Genomic DNA, 20,551 nt, shown 5'->3' with positions numbered 1-20,551 from the left:
TCGGCCTCCCAAAGTGCTGGGATTACAGGCGTGAGCCACCATGCCCAGCCGAGAAGAGGTGTTAGACAAAGTGAGTTTCCACTGTTGTGGTTTTAAGCCTTAGGTCAAGTGCACTTTGTGTAACATGTGAAACAACAGGAGTGTTAGTAGAAAAACAGCAATTTATCTGGCCTGGAAAAAACAGAAATCAGAAGCCAGGAGAACTGTGACTGTTGAAGGGAATGGAGAGAGTTTGGAAGGGAAAGGTCCAGAGAGGGGATCTGCAAATTCTGTCTACCAGCGTCTCTGACAGACCCCTGATCTGAGCATATTTGTCTAATACACACGGGCCAGTGTAACTAAAGCAAAAGATCTGAACTGAGGCTGGTTGAAATTAGGCCCAAGATCAGAGTTTAAAGTTCAAGTCCAGCCAAGGTAATTACTAGCTAAACAAAAGAAATAGCAGTCATCAGAGAAATACAGCATTTAGAATCTACACAAATTAATATTCTTTTTAAAAAAATGTATTTATTTTACTTTAGGTGCATACTGTATCTGGCATTTCTCCCCATGTTATCTCTCCCCACCCTCCCCTCCCTTCCCACCCCCGCACCCCCCGCTTTCTCTCCCGTACCCATCCCTAACTGTCCCCAGTGTGTGATGCTCCTCTCCCTGAGTCCACATGTTATCGTTGTTCAACACCCACTAATGAGTGAGAACATACAGTGTTTGGCTTTCTGTTCTTGTGTCAGTTTGCTAAGAATGATGGTTTCCAGATTCATCCAAGTCCCTACAAAGGACATGAACTCATCATTTTTTATGGCTGCATAGTATTCCATGGTGTATATGTGCCACATTTTCTTTGTCCAGTCTATCATTGATGGGCATTTGTGTTGGTTCCAGATCTTTACTATTGTACACAGGACTGCAATGAACATACATGTGCATGTGTCTTTATAGTAAAACAATTTATAGTTCTTTGGGTATACACCCAGTAATGGGATTGCTGGGTCAAATGTAATTTCTATTTCTAGATCCTTGAGAAATCGCCACACTGTCTTCCACAATGGTTGAACTAATTTACACTCCCACCAACTGTGTAAGAGTGTTCCTATTTCTCCACATCCTCTCCAGCATCTGTTGTCTCCACATTTTTTAATGATTGCCATTCTAACTAGCGTGAGATGATATCTCAATGTGGTTTTGATTTGCATTTCTCTAATGACCAGTGGTGATGAGCATTTTTTCATATGTTTGTTGGCCTCTTGTATGTCTTCTTTTGAAAAGTGTCTGTTCATATCCTTCGCCCACTTTTGAATGGGCTTGTTTGTTTTTTTCTTGTAAATCTGTTTTAGTTCTTTGTAGATTCTGGATATTAGCCCTTTGTCAGATGGGTACATTGCAAAACTTTTTTCCCATTCTGTTGGTTGCTGGTTTGCTCTAATGATGGTTTCTTTTGCTGTGCAGAAACTCTGGAGTTTAATTAGATCCCATTTGTTTATCTTGGCTTTTATTGCCATTGCTTTTGGTGTTTTAGTCATGAAGTCCTTGCCTATGCCTATGTCCTGGGTGGTTTTGCCTACATTTTCTTCTAGTGTTTTTATGGTGTTAGGTTTTATGTTTAAATCTTTGATCCATTTGGAGTTAATTTTAGTATAAGGTGACAGGTAGGGGTCCAGTTTCTGCTTTCTGCACATGGCTAGCCAGTTTTCCCAACACCATTTATTAAACATGGAGTCCTTTCCCCATTGCTTGTTTTTGCCAGGTTTGTCAAAGATCAGATGGTTGTAGATGTGTGATGTTTCTTCTGGGGTCTCTGTTCTGTTCCAGTGGTCTGTGTCTCTGTTTTGGTACCAGTACCATGCTGTTTTAATTACTTTAGCCTTGTAGTATAGTTTGAAGTCCAACAGTGTGATGCCTCCAGCTTTGTTCTTTTTGCTTAGGATTGTCTTTGCTATGCAGGGTCTTTTGTGATTCCATATGAAGTTTAACGTGGTTTTTTTCCAGTTCTGTGAAGAAGGTAATTGGTAACTTGATGGGGATAGCATTGAATCTGTAGATTACTTTGGGCAGTATGGCCATTTTCAGGATATTGATGGAATGTTTTTCCATCTGTTTGTGTTCTCTCTTATTTCATTGAGCAGTCGTTTATAGTTCTCCTTGAAGAGGGCCTTTACATCCTTTGTTAGTTGTATTCCCAGATATTTTATTCTCTTTGTAGCAATTGTGAATGGGAATTCACTCTTGATTTGGCTGTTTGTGTTACTGGTGTACAGAAATGCTTGTGATTTCTGCACACTGATTTTGTATCCTGAGACTTTGCTGAAGTTCCTTATCAGTTTGAGAAGATTTTGGGCTGATACGAGGGGGTCTTCTAGATATACAATCATGTCATCTACAAATAGACAGTTTGACTTCCTCCTTTCCTAATTGAATACCCTTTATTTCTTTTTCTTGCCTGATTTCCCTGGCTAGATCTTCCAATACTATGTTGAATAGGAGTGTTGAGAGAGGGCATCCTTGTCTAGTGCCTGATTTCAAAGGGAATTCTTTCAGCTTTTTCCCATTCAGTATGATATTGACTGTAGGTTTGTCATATATAGTTCTTGTCATTTTATGATACATTCTGTCAATACGTAGTTTATTGAGAGTTTTCAGCATGAAGGACTGTTGAATTTTATCGAAGGCCTTCTCTGCATTGATTGAGATAATCATATGGTTTTTGTCTTTGGTTCCATTTATGTGATGGATTATATTTATGGATTTGCATATGTTGAACCAGCCTTGCATCCCCAGGATGAAACCTACTTGGTTGTGATCGATAAGCTTCTTGATGTGCTGTTGCATTCTGTTTGCCAGTATTTATTGAAGATTTTTATGTTGATGTTCATCATGGATATTGGCCTGAAGTTTTCTTTTTTAGTTGAGTCTCTGCCTGGTTTTGGTGTCAGGATGATGTTGGCCTCATAAAATGAATTAGGGAGGATTCCCTCCTTTTGTATTGCTTGATACAGTTTCAGAAGGAATGGAACCAAGCTCCTCTTTGTACATCTGGTAGAATTTGGCTGTGAACCCATCTGGACCTGGACTTTTTTGATTGGTGCGCTATTGATTGCTGCCTCTACAGCCCTTGTTATTGGTCTATTCAGGGTTTCAACTTCCTCCTGGTTTAGTCTTGGTAGAGTACAAGTGTCTAGCAATTTATAAATTTCTTCCTGTTTTACTGGTTTATGTGAGTAGAGATGTTTGTAGTAATCTCTGATGGTAGTTGTATTTCTGTGGGATCAGTGGTGATAGCCCCTTTATTGTTTTTTATTGCATTTATTTGATTATTCTCTCTTTTCTTTTTTGTTAATCTGGCTAGTGGTCTGTCTGTTTTGTTGATCTTTTCAAAAACCAGCTTCTGGATTTATTGATTTTTTTGAAGGGTTTTTTTTTTGTGTCTTTATCTCTTTCAGTTCTGCTCTGATCTTAGTTATTTATTGTCTTCTGTTAGTTTTTGAGTTTTTTTCATCTTGCTCCTCTAGCTGGCTGTTTTGCCCATTAGTTGATGTAAATTCTTCATTATGTTGATGCTCTTTACTTTTTGGTATATTTTTGGAAAGGCTAATACTGATTGTTCCTTTCTATGTGTAATGCTTCTTTCAGAAGCTCTTGTAAAGCAGGCCTGGTGGTAATGAAATCTCTGAGTACCTACTTGTTCATAAAAGATTTTATTTTTCCTTCGCTTGTGAAGCTTAGTTTGGCTGGATATGAAATTCTGGGGTGAAAGTTCTTTTCTTTAAGGATCTTGAATATTGACCCCCACTCTCTTCTGGCTTGTAGGGTTTCTGCTGAGAGATCTGCTGTAAGTCTGATAGGCTTCCCTTTATGGGTAACCTGACCCTTCTCTCTGCCCTTAGTATTTTCTCCTTCATTTCAACCCTGGTAAATCTAATGATTATGTGCCTTGGGGTTGCTCTTCTTGAGGAATATCTTTGTGGTGGTCTCTGTATTACCTGGAGTTGAATATTGTCCTGCCTTGCTAGGTTGGGAAAGTTTTCCTGAATAATATCCTGAAGAGTATTTTCCAGCTTGGATTCATTCTCTTTGTCGTATTCAGGTGCACCTATCAAATGTAAATTAGGTCTTTTCACATAGTCCCATATTTCTTGGAGACTTTGCTCATTCCTTTTAATCCTTTTTTCTCTATTATTGTCTTCTCGTTTTATTTCATTAAGTTGGTCTTCGACCTCTGATATCCTTTCTTCTGCTTGATCAATTCGGCTGTTAAAACTTGTGCATACTTTGCAAAGTTTTCGTGTTGTGTTTTTCAACTCGGTTAATTCACTTATATTCCTCTCTATATTGTCTATTCTTGTTAGGATTTCGTCAAACCTTTTTTCAAAGTTCTTAGTTTCTTTGCATTGGGTTAGAACAAGTTCTTTTAAATCCCAGAAGTTTCTTATCATTCACCTTCTGAAGCCTACTTCTGTTAATGGAACACAGTCTTTCTCCATCAGGCTTTGTTCCGTTGCTGATGAGGAACTGTAATCCCCTGTAGAGGGAGAGGTGTTCTGATTTTGGGTATTCTCAGCCTTTTTAGGCTGGTTTCTTCCCTTCGTTATAAATTTATCCATCTGTCATCTTTGTAATTACCACCTTTCTAATTAGATTTCTGAGTGGACGTCCAATTTATTGATTCCCAGTGCTGAAATCTGAGCAACCCACTGCGCTGGCTAAAACAGCAGCATTAAGATTGATGGTGCTTTTCTGCCTGGGAATCTCTGGTCTGGCTTCCTTCTTGAGTCCGTCCTTCAATCAGCTGAATAGGTGACTCTGCCTTCCTGGAGCTCCAAACGTTGGTCAAAAAGGGAACCAGTCCCATTTATTCTGCACCAAGAACTGCTGCGCTGGCCACAGGAGTCGCGCTGGCAACCCGTGGGGCTCCTTCGCTGGGAATCTCCTGGTCCGTGAGCAACAAAAATTCATCTGAAAGTGTGGCGTCTTCTCGTTCTCTGTGCTTTCACTGGGAGCTACAAGCCTGAGCTTTTTCATTGCATTTTTGATCTTTGCCAACTGGTTTGCTTTTGCAGTGACTGGTACTTGTTCCTTTCCATGCTTAGTGTTTCTTTCAGGAGCTCTTGTAGGGCAGGTCTGTTGCTGACAAAATCTCTCAATAATTGCTTGTCCGTAAAGGATTTTATTTCTCCTTCACTTACGAAGCTTAGTTTGGCTGGATATGAGATTCTGGGGTGAAAGTTCTTTTCTTTAAGGATGTTGAATATTGGCCCCCACTCTCTTCTGGGTTTTAGGGTTTCTGCTGAGAGATCTGCTGTGAGTCTGATTGGCTTCCCTCTGTGGGTGACCTGACCTTTCTCTCTGGCTGCCCTTAGCATTTTTTCCTGTATTTCAACCTTGGTGAATCTGGCGATTATGTGCCTTGGGGTTGCTCTTCTTGAAGAATATCTTCATGGAGTTCTCTGTATTTCTTGAATTTGAAATTTGGACTGCCTTGTTAGGCTTGGGAAGTTCTCTTGGATAATATCCCAGAGTGTGTTTTCCAGCTTGGATTCATTCTCCCCATCATATTCAGGTATACCGATCAAGCGTAGATTACATCTTTTCACATAATCCCATATTTCCTGGAGGCTTTGTTCATTTCTTTTCACTCTTTTTTTCTCTTGTCTTGCCTTCTCTTTTTATTTCACTGAGTTGATCTTCAATCTCTGATATCCTTTCTTCTGCTTGATTGATTCAGCTATTAAAACTTGTGTTCGCTTCACGTAGTTCTCATGCTGTGTTTTTCAACTCCATCAAGTCATTTATGTTCTTCTCTAAGCTGGTTATTCTAGTTAGCATTTCGTCTGACCTTTTTTTCAAAGTTTTTGGTTTCTTTGCGTTGAGTTAGAAAATGTTCCTTTAGCTCAGAAAAGTTTGTTATTATTCACCTTCTGAAGCCTGTTTCTGTCAAATCGTTGCACTCCTCGGTCAAGTTGTGATCCTGTGTTGTTGAGGAGTTGTGATCCCTTGAAGGAGAAGAGGTGTTTTGGTCTTTGATGGTTTCATCTTTTTTGCACTGTTTTATCCCATTTTGTGGATTTACCTGGCTGTGGTGTCAGAGAGCTGCTTGATGAGGTCACTTGTCTGCCTGTGGAGGTGCTGCTGGGTTTCTAGGGACTCCCTTCAGGTTACTAGGGAAGCTTCCTGTGTCTTTTTTGTTTATACTGGGAAATTAGGCCCGCCTCTTCTGCTGACCTCTAGGCCCTGCTGGGTTGTCAAGACGGCAGTCTCATTGCTACGTAGGCTTCCTATGTTTTTTGTTAAAACATGTAGCCCAGTCCCACCCCTCTAGTGGTGGGTCGTGCCCTTCCTCCACTGGGCTGGATCATTCAGGGTTCATCTCAGACTGTGACACTGGCTGCGCAACCCACTAGAGTCAGAGCTTTAACCCTCTGGGGTGTTTGTGTAGGAGGGTAGGGACCCGCCCAGCTACACCTGTCCATCTCCCCCTTTCAGCTTCCTCTCTCTCTGGTCATGGAGTAGGGGCCTGCCCAGCTGTTCCCGCTTACAGCTCCCTCTCTCTTGGGGCAGAGGGAGGGGGCGATAGCTCAGTCTGAAGGGTCTTATTCAACTCTGCACTTGTAATTCCTGGAGCTTGACTGGCAAAGATCCCCTGTTCTGTGTATTGCTGAGGCTTTGGGGGAAGTGCTGTATTGAACTGGAGCGCCAGAGGGGGAGCCTCGGACTCGCTGGTCAGATGTACTTTCTAGGTGAAGCAGCACCCCTCCCCACCTTGGTCTGCCCTGAGTGGGCTTTGCTCACTGTCAGAGCAGACCTGTTGAAATGCACCTGGTACCTCGGTTGGAGCTAGGAGATCTCTGGATTTCTGCGTCTCTCTCGCTGGGTGTTGTGTGATGGAGTTGTGTCTAATCGGCCATCTTGGATCTTCTCCACAAATTAATATTCTTAATGTCTGTAATGTAATTCAAATTATCCAAATACATAGTGAAATGAAAAATGTTTTCAAGAGAAAGGAAAATCAACTGAGACAGACCCTAGTATAACCCAGATATTAGAACTAGCAAACAAAAGTTTTAAAGTGGCTATTCAACCAGTCCTCAATGAAATCACACACACACACACACACACACACACACACACACACACACACTACTGATTAAAAAGACCATCTTACTGGAGAAACAGAAAGGATAAAAAGAAACCAAATGGAAGCTCAGGAACTGAAAAATACAATATCTGAAGTAAAACATTCACCATACAGAATTAATTAGAATTGATTTGAGATGACAAAAGAAAGAGTAAATGAATTGAAGGATAGAAGAATTGAAATTATCCAGTGTGAAAAACTCAAATAAAAAAATTGAGAAAGAAAATAAACGGAGACCCAGAGACCTTTTAGATAATATCAAAGGTCCAATGCAATGTAATTGGAGTCCCAGAAGGAAAATAAAGGGAAACTGGAGCAGAAAAAATATTCAAAGAAGTAATGTCTCAAAATCTTCCAGATTTCATGAAATATAGAAATATATAGAAACAAAATACTCAACCAAGAACAAACAGAATAAGCACAAAGACATCTAAGCTGAGGCATATTAGAGTCAAACTGTTCAAAACCAGAGACAAAGAGCAAATCTTAAAGGCAGCAGTGTAAAAATGAAAAAGTACATGCAGAGAAACAAAAATTTGATTGACAGGTGACTTTTTTTGTTTTTGAGATGGAGTCTCACTCTGTCACCAGCCTGGAGTTCAGTGGCCCCATCTCAGCTCACTGCAACCTCCACCCCCCAGGAATCAACCTCCAGTGATTCCCCTGTCTCAGCCTCCTGAGTGGCTGGGACTACAGGTACACACCACCATGCCCGGTATAATTGTTTTTTTATTTTAGTGGAGATAGGGGTTTGCCATGTTGGCCAGGATGGTCTCAATCTCCTGACCTCATGATCTGCCTGCCTTGCCCTCCCAAAGTGCTGGGATTACAGGTATGAGCCACTGCACCTGGCCAGTGACATTTCTCATCAAAAGCCATGGAGGCCAGAAGAGAATAGAACAAGATCTTTTAAGTGCAGAAAGGAAAAAAAAAAATTGTCAACCCAAAATTCTGTATCAAAAATACTCTTCCAGAATGAAGGTGAACTTGGAATATATATAATTTTTGTTTGTCAGTTGTACCTTAATAAAGTAGAAAAGACTCCTTAGTAGAGTTCAATAGTTTTCTTCATATAATTTATACTCTTTTAGTTTATTCTTATTTCTGCATATTTTATGATTTTTGTTGTTATTGTGAAGAAAATCTTTTCCTTATTACTCTTCTATGAAACAAAATGAAAGATATAAATACTTGCTTAAAAGAAAAGAATGAAGGTGAAGACATTTTCAGATAAAAGCATACTATGATAAATCACTGTCAAACCAGCACTGCAAGAAATGCTAAAAGGAAAATCATCAGGCTAAAGGAAAATGATACCAGATGGAAACCTGGTTCCTCAAAGAGAAAGGAATTGAAGAGGGTAAATGTAAATGACTTATAATAAATGACTATTTATAACTAATTACAATACAATCTTGGAGAGTTTATATTAAGCAGACATGAAACAGTTGTTAAGTGTAATGGCCTGAGGTGAGGGATATGGAGCTATATCATTGCAAGATTTCACCATTTATGTGAAGTGGTACAATAATTAACTTTATCTGGATTGTGGAAAGTTAAGGATGTACATTCTAATCCCCTGGGAATATTGTTAAAAAATGCAAAGAAGTATAGCTAAAAAGCCAATAGAAAATTAAAATGTAATTCTAAGGAATATTTGAATATTCAAATATCTTCAATATAAAATAGTCTAAGGAATATAAATGCTTTAGGGGCTGGGTACAGTGGTTCATGCCTGTAATCCCAGCACTTTGGGAGGCCAAGGTGGAAAGATCGCTTGAGCCCAAGAGTTTGAGACCAGCCTGGGCAACATGGCAAAATCCCATCTGTACACAAAATATATAAAAATCCCTAGCTGGGCTCAGTGGTGCACACCTGTAGCCCCAGCTACTTGGGAAGCTGATGCAGTGGAATTGCTTGAGCCTGGGAGGTGGAGGTTGCAGTGAACTGAGATGGCACCATTGCACTCCACCTTGGGTAACAGGAGTGAAACCTTGTCTCATAGCAGGGGAAAAACAGAAAGGAAAGGAGGAATGGAACCAAACACAGAGGAGACAAATCAAAAACAGACAATAAAATAGTAGACCCAGCCAGGCAAGGTGGCTCACACCTGTAATCCCAGCACATTGGGAGGCTGAGGTGGGTGGATCACCAGGGGTCAGGAGTTCGAGACCAGCCTGGCAACATGGTGAAACCCCATTTCTATTAAAAATACAATTAGGCGTGTTCACAGGGCCTCTAAGCCCAGCTACTCAGGAGGCTGAGAGAGGAGAATCGCTTGAACCCAGGAGGCAGAGGTTGCCGTGAGCCGAGATTGCACCACTACACTCCAGCCTGGGCGACAGAGTGAGACTCCATCTCAAAAAAAAAAAAAAAGTAGACCCAGATTCAGACATACCTCTAATTGCATTAAGTTAGTGGACTGTCCTTTTTAGTTAAAAAGACAGATTATCAACATGGATTTTTTTTTTAAAGACTCAAATATCTTTAAACTCATCTTGTAGACTCAAGATGTAAACTTGTCTTGTAGACTCAAAGTCTACAAGAGATGCACTCTAAATATAAAGACAGAACCTTTTCAGATCTCTTGGGGCTGACTCAATTATATGTCAGCAGTATTAAACATTTCTGAGTTCAGCCATCTGATATCAGTATCTGTAACTTTTCCATTTTGTTTCAACTTATATTTGCTGTATTATGATTTAAAAATATATTGATACTGATATTTTTCTTTAAAAACACTCAAAATTTACAAAATAAAAATCAAAAGTCAGAGCTAAATATTTCAATATATAGTCATGAACATTGAAAAAATCAAGCAGATTATTGTAATATAAATGGCAGCAGATGAAATTTTTAAAATGAAAAATAAAAGTTAATAGTGAAATTTAAAGTGAAATGATAATCTAAATGCATTTAAAAAATTAACATGTATGTATATTTTCCAGCTTCTGAAATGTCTTTGTGATTAGTTGATATAATGGCGAAAATATAAGATAACACTAAATAATTTCTTTTGACTCCTTTATTTTCCAATTCCAAGCTAATTTGGTAATTTTGGAGAGCTCTCTTTGAAAACATTATTTATTTGATGACGGAGGTGGAGAAGGGACAGGTGCTGTAATATTGTAAATATTATTTAAAAAATTTTTTACTTTTTATTATGAATACAGATACTTGTACATATTTATGGTGTCTATGTCATATTTGGATACAAGTTGTCATTTTCTTCCTCCCCTTAAGAGAGGAATGCAGGAGCACCTTTTCTAAATAAATGTACCTTTATTCAGTTTGCAGTGTTAATGCAAACGTACTGTCTTGGTATGTCTCAAAGGATTCAGATTTCAGATTTTTAAAATCAAGAATGAGATGATCAACCCAGTAATTATAATTCAGTACTGACAAATAAAATGATTGTGTCCAGGCAGTGGCACTTTGGGAGGCAGAGGTGGGAGGATACCTTGAGCCCAGGAGTTCAAATCCAGCCAGGACAACATAGCAAGACAAAAAATAAAATCACAGTTTTTGTTTCTTTAACACTGATAAAAAACATTGTTTCAATATTAAATAAACAAAAAATGTGATTTACCAGAATACTGTCAACTCAAATGACAATCATTAATTTAAAGCAAATAAATTGCAACAACATTGAATGTTCGGTTTTTTACTGCTTTGTTCCTGCCTTTTAAATGTCCTCTGTTATTACCTGTTTTATGCACAGGAATTCCTTCTCTTATTTTGGAGAGTCATGTTTGAAGGTAGCTCCTGGAAAACCCGAAGAATTGATGTAAAATAAACAAAATACTAGTGAAGTTTAACAATGCTCAGGAGACGTTTGTTCTTATAGGCAATAGGCATAATTCTGTATAGACTTTAGCAACCCATCTGTTGTGATTTTCTCAGAATTATTTTATGTAATACGGAGAAATGTCGTTTAGACACAGCAAAAACTGACTAGATGAGCAGCCGCTTACTGAAGATAAACTCTGTCCTCTGCCTTATTGAGACTTTTTTTCTACTGGATGTATTGCTCTGGGTTAGAGATTTACAGACTTGTCTTTAGCAATATGAAAAACATGTCTTACTGGGAATCTCTAAAATAAAGTAAGTTTTACAGAATAAACTAATTTGGCTAAGGTGTGATTAGTTGGAGCAGAGGTAGGACAGGGAATCCCGGCCTTTTGGTCTCTTCCTCCCCTACCTGGACAGCTGCTGGGTTTCCGAGAAGCTCCCTCCGTTTGGAAAGTTCTGCAGTTCACGACAGACACAGGGGTTTCCAACCTGAGGGCTTCTGCTAACTCATAATTTTGTAAACCAACGATGTTTATAAGTTTCTGACTTTCTTATCTAAGAATATATTAATGAGTATGGCATTCTTAGGTTTTTTTTCCCTTTGTTTTTAATAGGAAAAACCTTTGCCTGTGGTATGTTCTACATCTACAGCTTCTCTAAAATCACTGACCAGAGACCGTGGCATGTTATATAAAGAAGCCACTTCTGGGCCATGTAAAATAGTGATGTCTACAGGTAAACTCATATTTTAAAAATAGTATAGAATTACTAATCTTTTATTCTGTATTATTTTCAGTATCTTCGAGGTCCTGGAAATAAAGTAAGAGGGGAAAAGGATGATAATATTAAACATTTATATTAGCATTTTTCATATTAAAGTATTTTGAAATACCAATTGTTCCATTTTATATTAATGAAAAAGTCTTTAAATGCGAGAGTCACTTGAAAATTCAGATACTTTTAAAGTATTTTATCCACTTAAGTAAGATTTATGAAATTTACATTATTGTCAAATCTTGTTTTCCCTTGATCTCATATCAAAATTTATTTTGTCTTTTTGTAGTGTATGTATTTTCAAAGGTACCTCAAACCTTTTTTTAATGCCTTTTAAAAATTACTTCCCTTACAGTCTCCTATTCCCTGGACTTTTTTCCTTTTAATTTTTCTTTCCTGACTAAATAAATTTAGTTTTTAAAAAATAGAAGTCACTTTAAAAACGATTGTTGTAACATCATTTTTTTCAGTTTATTATTTCTGATTTTTAATTAGCAGGAAAGACTAGCTAAATGGATATAATACAAAGGAGATAAAGCGTTGAAATCCTTGTTTAGCTTCGCTTGTGTTCAGTAGAATTTGTCCATACCATCAGTACCATGGGTGCAATTTTTAATAGCTATTTCATTTTTGAAGGATGACATAGACCTTCCTCTGGCTGTTGCCACAAAGTTGAATTATCACATATTTCAACATAGCAAAACTGAAATCAGTTTTCTCTGGACTATGCATGTGTGAAATTTTTGCAATATTAATGGATTAAAAATAACATGCTTCTTGATATAGGGGGACAATTTATTTTATTTTTGGTAGTGATGTGCCCTCATGTTTTTGTTTTTGTTTTTGAGACAGAGTCTCACTTCCTCACCCAGGCTGGAATGCAGGGGCACAATCTTGGCTCACTGCAACCTCCGCCTCCTGGGTTCAAGTGATTCTCCTGCCTCAGCCTCCTGAATAGCTGGGACTACAGGCATGTGCCACCACACCCAGATAATTTTTGTATTTTTAGTAGAGATTGGGTTTTGTCATCTTGGTCAGGCTGGTCTCAAACTCCAGATCTGAGATGATTCGTCCACCTTGGCCTCCCAAAGTGCTGGGATTATAGGCGTGAGCCACCGTGCCTGGCCTCCCTCATGTTTTTATAGGGTATATTGATTTGCATTTGTCTATTCTCGGTAAAGAAAATTATATTGGAACTTGGCATTAATGTGATTATAGATGAATTGATTCTATATCATATGCTTTTGTTATACTAAGGAAAGAGTTTATTTAAAAATTTTCTTAAGTGAATCTTGTTATATATAGAAGGAACATTTTTATTTTCTTAAAATTAATAAAATATTAATAAATATTAATAGAACTTAACTGTTACATGTATCTTAAATTATGAAAATACAATTGAGGTACAGCATTGGTGATTTAAAAGAAATTCAGTCCAAAAAGGAGCATAGCAAGATGACCTGTTTTGAAAGAAAATTCTTGTACTGTGTATACAATTAAAAGATGAAAATATTCATCTGTCTTTGTGCCATTTTGTATAATGTGGGAATGTATGAAGAATTATTTTTGTGATGTTCCTAAAATGTCTATAGGTTTTATATCATCAATTTGGACAAGATCCTAAAAAACTGAGTAAACATTTTGATTGTTTCTTTGTGGGTTTGGTATCTTCGCATGAATACAGAAATGTATTTACCTACATATTTTTAGGTCACAGAAATGATCATTGATATTAACTATATTTAGGTTTTCTGTAAGTGAAGTGGCTAGTGGGATATAGTAATTGATAATGTACTGTTCACAAACTTTATTTTAATCAGTCTCATTGTTATATTTGCATACGCATTTTTCCTCAAGTCTGTGTCTATGTAAACAAACATGGAAACTTTGGCCCTCACCTGGATCCAAAGAGAATCCAGCAGCTGCCTGATCACTTTGGCCCAGGCCCGGTGAATGTGGTGCTTCGCCGGGTTGTGCAGGCCTGTGTGGATTGTGCCCTTGAAGCTAAAACTGTTTTTGGATACCTGAAGCCAGATAATCGCAGCGGAGAAGTGATAACTGGTATGCTCATCTAATACATCATCTAATTCAGTCCCTCCCCTCTCCCCTCTCCCCTCTCCCCTCCCCCTTCCCCCTTCCTCCCTCCCCCTCCCCTCCCCTTCCCCTCTCCCCTTCCCTCCCTCTCCCCTTTCTTCCCCCTCCCCCTCCTCTTCTTTCTTCCTTCTTCTTTCTTCTTCCTCGTTCCTCCTCCCTCCTTTCTCTGTCCTTTGTCCTTCCTCCTTGCTGCTGCTGCTGCTGCTTTCTTCTTCTTCTTCTCCTTTTTCTCCTATTTCTTCTTCCTTTTTCTTCTTTTTAGAACCGAGTCTCACTGTGCCACCCAGGCTGAAGTGCAATGGTGTGATCTTGGCTTACTGCAACCACTCCCCGGTTCAAGCGATTCTCCCACCTCAGCCTCCTGAGTACCTGGGATTATAGGCATGTGCCATCATGCCTGGCTAACTTTTGTATTTTTGGTAGAGACAGGGTTTTGCCATGTTGCCCAGGCTCGTCTTGAACTCTTGGCCTCATGTGATCTGCCCACCTTGGCTTCCCAAAATGCTGGGATTACAGGTGTGAGCCACTGCACCCAGCCCGTAATATTATTATATTGGTATAATAGAATATTTATAAGAGTTATAATGTATGTTTCTAGACTTTAAGCTCTGGTTTGAAAAGTTTACTTTTTAAAATGGACAAATGATATCAGAATAATACTGTAAATTGGGACAAAAGCCACAGATTCTTCGTTTTACATGCTGTGTTAAGCTCATTATAGGCAGAGTATCTTGGTTGATAATATATTTTATCTATAAGAAGTTCTAAATAAAAATGTGACTCAAGAAGTCATTAAGTGATAAGATACAGTTTGTGATTGTGATCAGATACCACAACATTCATACCCATGGAATATTCGGAATAGAAGGAAGTGTTAGAGATCAGTGAGTTTCTGTTGTTGTTGCTGACTTAAGAATATTTTCAAATGAGGATGTTTTTACCAATACAGGCTGTTTTTGTTTGAATGAGAGGGACTTTTATAATTTAAGATTATTCCTTTATGAATTACAAAAAAACACAAATTAGACTTATAATACATTTCCTAAAATGATGGTTTTTAAAAATTAGTGTTGTATTTCTCATCCGTCTGAGATGACTCTGACATCCTTTTTTCCCCTAATAGCCTCCTTTGATGGGGAAACTCATTCCATCCAGCTCCCTCCAGTCAACAGTGCATCATTTGCTCTCCGCTTTCTTGAGAACTTCTGCCACAGTCTGCAGTGTGATAACCTTTTGAGTAGCCAGCCTTTTAGTTCTTCCATGGGTCATACTCATAGCTCTGCAGAGCATGATAAAAATCAATCAGGTGAGAGAAAATGTAAACTTTTATACTAAACTTCTGTTTAACTTGAGAATCTTGTGTAATGGTTTTCCCTTGTGTTCTCCACAAAGTAAACATTTTAGCCACAGTGAACTAATTAGAAATGTATAACATATAGTTGTTTTTGTTCATTCAAAGTAGGAAAGTAATTTCTTGTATTCATAACGAACTTGAGAATCAAAGCCCATGGCTTATTTATGTTTGGCTTCATTTTGACTACCTCACAGAGTTAAACATTCTCTATTAGAGTGAAGTGTGGCTTTAAAGTTATTGACCTTTATAATCCTTAGAAGTTAGCAAAGTATGTTGAGCCCATTTGGTATAAAGATGAAGATTTTGTTGCAGTCATTGAGGTTTGACAAATGAGTGATACTTATTTGTTGTTGATGTTTTCTGAGACAGAGTCTCGCTGTATCACCCAGGTTGGAGTGCAGTGGCACAATCTCGGCTCACTGCAACCTCCACCTTGCTGATTCAAATGATTCTTCTGTCTCTGCCTCTTGAGTAGCTGGGGTTATAGGGGCTCACTACTACACCCAGCTAATTTTTGTATTTTTAGTAGAGACGAGGTTTTGCCACGTTGACTGGGCTGGTCTTGAACTCCTGACCTCAAGTGATCTGCCCGCCTTGGCCTCCCAAAATGCTGGGATTTACAGGCTTGAGTCACCACGTCCAGCCTGTGATATGCTTGAATTTGATGTTTGAACCATGGTTGCTTCTCTTCCATAAGAACCCCAAACTGATGCCTGAATAAGAGAGTAGGTGTAAGATAGTCCTGTAGAACCAAAAGTGGATTTCTTGCCTCTGATCCCTAAAGCAAGAAAGCTCTCAGCTTTTTTGCAAGTGTTCTTTGTTTTTTGGAAGTGATTTGTCTCTTTTTCATCTGACTCATGAAAGCTATGTTTTACTGATCATAGCAGGATTGTATGTGGGTCTTAGAGTAGCTGAAGTTCTCAGGTGTTATCACCCCATGGTTTACTGGCTGGGCGCTGCTGAATCTGGAAATACAGAGTACCATCACACACACTCTTTTTCAGTCCAGGGGTTCTAATTCACATGCCACTCAAGTGTGAAGCTTGGGTACTGTCTCTAGCTACTACTTTTTTTTTCTGGTCCTCTTGGTTACCTACACCTTTCTTCATAAAGCTTGTCTCCTCTACTTCAGTGACATCTCTCATATCCATCCCTTTTTCCATTTCCTTGTCACTACCCTGCTTCAGACTGTACTAACCCGTTCTCTGGTTTAGTAAAACAGGCTCCTAACTGGAATGCTCTTTCCAGTTTCTCCCCAAATGTCCAGTGAATCCCTTTGAAATAAAGGTATGATGCTGTGACATGCTCGCAAAAAAAATACATGGAGAAGCAATGGCATGGAGAGCCCAGGTGTTGGAGTTTGTCAGACCTGGGTTCCAATCCTGCCCTTGTAATCTCTATGCTGTAAGACTATGAAGTCTGACCGGCCTACATTTTAATTCAACTCCTGCTATTAAATAGCTATGTGCCCATAGACAAAGTACTGAGCCTGTCTAATTCTCAGTTTCATTATCTGCAAAGTGGATACCTCTTTTATGCCTGGCATGAAGTAGGAGCGATAAAAGGTAGCTATCAGATCTAGGGGGAAGAGGAAGAGTGGAGTTTCATGTTTTCATGTGATATTATCCTTTTTTTCCCTCCTTCAAGAGAGGTAGGAGGTCATCAAAAATGGTAGGAAAACTGGAAGATGACTACAAAAGGAAGGGCCACCTGTGTGGGAAGAGGTATATCTGTGTAGTGATAGATTTTCTATTTCTAAGGGGAAAAATATGAGTCAGAGATGTCAAGAGTAAAATTTCCTGATTTTTTTTTTTTGGAGATAGAGTCTCACTCTGTTGCCCAGGTTGGAGTGCAATGGCATAATCTCAGCTCACTGCAACCTTCGCCTCCTGGGTTCAAGTGATTCTCGTGCCTCAGCCTCCCAGAGAGCTGGGATTGCAGGTGCCTGCCAACATGCCCACCTAATTTTTGTATTTTTAGTAGAGGTAGAGTTTCACCTTGACCAGGCTGGTCTCAAACTCCTGGCCTCAAGTGATCCTCCCACATTGGCCTCCCAAAGTGCTGGGATTACAGGTATGAGCTATCATGCCAGGCCTGATTTCCTGATTTCTTACACAAAGCATTAAGAATGCCAATAATTTACATAATCCCATTCTTTGAAAGATTTTAAAGGAAATGTAATTCTTTTTTTTTTTAATTTTTTATTGCATGTTAGGTTTTGGGGTACATGAGCAGAACATGCAAGACAGTTGCGTAGGTACACACATGGCAGTGTGTTTTGCTTCCTTTCTCCCCTTCACCCACATTTGGCATTTCTCCCCTGGCTATCCCTCCCCATCTCCCCCTCCCACTGGCCCTCCCCTTTTCCCCCCAGTAGACCCCAGTGTTTAGTACTCCCCTCCCTGTGTCCATGTGTTCTCATTTTTCATCACCCGCCTATGAGTGAGAATATGCGGTGTTTCATTTTCTGTTCTTGTGTCAGTTTGCTGAGAATGATGTTCTCCAGATTCATCCATGTCCCTACAAACGACACAAACTCATCATTTCTGATTGCTGCATAATATTCCATGGTGTATATGTGCCACATTTTTCCAATCCAGTCTATTATCAATGGGCATTTGGGTTGATTCCAGGTCTTTGCTATTGTAAACAGTGCTGCGATGAACATTCGTGTACATGTGTCCTTATAGTAGAACGATTTATAGTCCTTTGGATATATACCCAGTAATGGGATTGCTGGGTCAAGTGGAATTTCTATTTCTAAGGCCTTGAGGAATCGTCACACTGTCTTCCACAATGGTTGAACTAATTTACACTCCCACCAACAGTGTAAAAGTGTTCCTTTTTCTCCACATCCTCTCCAGCATCTGTTGTCTCCAGATTTTTTAATGATCGCCATTCTAACTGGCGTGAGATGGTATCTCCATGTGGTTTTGATTTGCATCTCTCTGATGACCAGTGAAGATGAGCATTTTTTCCTATGATTGTTGGCTTCATATATGTCTTCTTTCGTAAAGTGTCTGTTCATATCCTTTGCCCACTTTTGAATGGGCTTGTTTGTTTTTTTCCTGTAAATCTGTTTGAGTTCTTTGTAAATTCTGGATATCAGCCCTTTGTCAGATGGGTAAACTGCAAAAATTTTTTCCCATTCTGTTGGTTGCCGATTCACTCTAGTGACTGTTTCTTTTGCCATGCAGAAGCTGTGGAGTTTGATTAGGTCCCATTTGTCTATTTTGGCTTTTGTTGCCAATGCTTTTGGTGTTTTGGTCATGAAGTCCTTGCCTACTCCTATGTCCTGGATAGTTTTGCCTAGATTTCCTTCTAGGGTTTTTATGGTGCCAGGTCTTATGTTTAAGTCTTTAATCCATCTGGAGTTAATTTTAGTGTAAGGTGTCAGGAAGGGGTCCAGTTTCTGCTTTCTGCACATGGCTAGCCAGTTTTCCCAACACCATTTGTTAAACAGGGAATCCTTAACCCATTGCTTTTGTCAGGTTTATCAAAGATTGTATGGTTGTAGATATGTTGTGTTGCCTCTGGTGCCTCTGTTTTGTTCCATTGGTCTATATCTCTGTTTTGGTACCAGTACCATGCTGTTTTGATTACTGTAGCCTTGTAGTAGAGTTTGAAATCCGGTAGTGTGATGCCCCCCACTGTGTTCTTTTTGCTTAGAATTGACTTGGCTATGCGGGCTCTCTTTTGGTTCCATATGAAGTTCATGGTGGTTTTTTCCAGTTCTGTGAAGAAAGTCAATGGTAGCTTGATGGGGATAGCGTTGATTCTGTAAATTACTTTGGGCAGTATAGCCATTTTCACGATATTAATTCTTCCTAACCATGAACATGGAATGTTTCTCCATCTGTTTGTGTCCTCTCTGATTTCGTTGAGCAGTGGTTTGTAGTTCTCCTTGAAGAGGTCCCTTACGTTCCTTGTGAGTTGTATTCCAAGGTATTTTATTCTTTTTGTAGCAATTGTGAATGGCAGTTCGTTCTTGATTTGGCTCTCTTTAAGTCTGTTATTGGTGTATAGGAATGCTTGTGATTTTTGCACATTGATTTTATATCCTGAGACTTTGCTGAAGTTGCTTATCAGTTTCAGGAGTTTTTGGACTGAGGCGATGGGGTCTTCTAGGTATACTATCATGTCGTCTGCAAATAGAGACAATTTGGCTTCCACCTTTCCTATTTGAATACCCTTTATTTCTTTTTCTTGCCTGATTGCTCTGGCTAGAACTTCCAGTACTATCTTGAATAGGAGTGGTGAAAGAGGGCATCTTTGTCTAGTGCTGGATTTCAAAGGGAATGCTTCCAGTTTTTGCCCATTCAGTATGATATTGGCTGTTGGTTTGTCATAAATAGCTTTTATTACTTTGAGATATGTTCCATCGATACCAAGTTTATTGAGGGGTTTTAGCATAAAGGGCTGTTGAATTTTGTCAAACGCCTTCTCTGCGTCAATTGAGATAATCATGTGGTTTTTGTTTTTGGTTCTGTTTATGTGGTGAATTACGTTTATAGACTTGCGTATGTTGAACCAGCCTTGCATCCCCGGGATGAATCCTACTTGATGATGATGAATAAGTTTTTTGATTTGCTGTTATAATCGGCTTGCCAATATTTTGTTGAAGATTTTTGCATCTATGTTCATCATGGATATTGGCCTGAAGTTTTCTTTTCTTGTTGGGTCTCTGCCAGGTTTTGGTATGAGGATGATGTTGGTCTCATAAAATGATTTGGGAAGGATTCCCTCTTTTTGGATTATTTGGAATAGTTTTAGAAGGAATGGTACCAGCTCCTCTTTGTGTGTCTGGTAGAATTCGGCTGTGAACCCGTCTGGACCTGGGCTTTTTTTGTGTGGTTAGGCTCTTAATTGCTGCCTCGACTTCTGACCTTGTTATTGGTCTATTCATAGTTTCTGCTTCCTCCTGGTTTAGGCTTGGGAGGACACAGGAGTCCAGGAATTTATCCATTTCTTCCAGGTTTACTAGTTTATGTGCATAGAGTTGTTTGTAATATTCTCTGGTGATGGTTTGAATTTCTGTGGAATCTGTGGTGATTTCCCCTTTATCATTTTTTATTGCATCTATTTGGTTGTTCTCTTTTCTTTTTAATCAGTCTGGCTAGTGGTCTGTCTATTTTGTTGATCTTTTCAAAAAACCAGCTCTTGGATTTATTGATTTTTTGAAGGGTTTTTCGTGTCTCAGTCTCCTTCAGTTCAGCTCTGATCTTAGTTATTTTTTGTCTTGTGCTGGGTTTTGAGTTTTTTTGATCTTGCTCCTCTACCTCTTTCAATTTTGACAATATGCTCCTCTACCTCTTTCAATTTTGACAATAGGGTGTCAATTTTGGATCTCTCCATTCTCCTCATATGGGCACTTATTGCTATATACTTTCCTCTAGAGACTGCTTTAA

The 20,551-nt window shown here is 39.0% G+C and overlaps 1 protein-coding gene across 13 annotated transcripts in view; it reads left to right on the top strand.

Annotated features, from left to right (window-relative positions):
• The window catches only part of SCML2 (Scm polycomb group protein like 2), a 128,778-nt gene that overhangs the window by 91,565 nt on the left and 16,662 nt on the right, over positions 1-20,551 (top strand). For all 13 annotated transcript variants that reach the window (XM_054250760.2, XM_054250765.2, XM_035288247.3 and 10 more), the window contains 3 exons: positions 11,536-11,656; positions 13,553-13,756; positions 14,913-15,095. In XM_054250760.2, coding sequence (XP_054106735.2) covers positions 11,536-11,656; positions 13,553-13,756; positions 14,913-15,095 — 508 coding nt within the window. The remainder of the gene's footprint in view (positions 1-11,535; positions 11,657-13,552; positions 13,757-14,912; positions 15,096-20,551) is intronic.

Source organism: Callithrix jacchus, chromosome X (genome assembly GCF_049354715.1).
Source record: "Callithrix jacchus isolate 240 chromosome X, calJac240_pri, whole genome shotgun sequence".
Lineage (NCBI taxonomy): Eukaryota > Metazoa > Chordata > Mammalia > Primates > Cebidae > Callithrix > Callithrix jacchus.
Note: the sequence above shows the minus strand (reverse complement) of the source record. Positions and strands in the feature narration are given on the sequence as shown.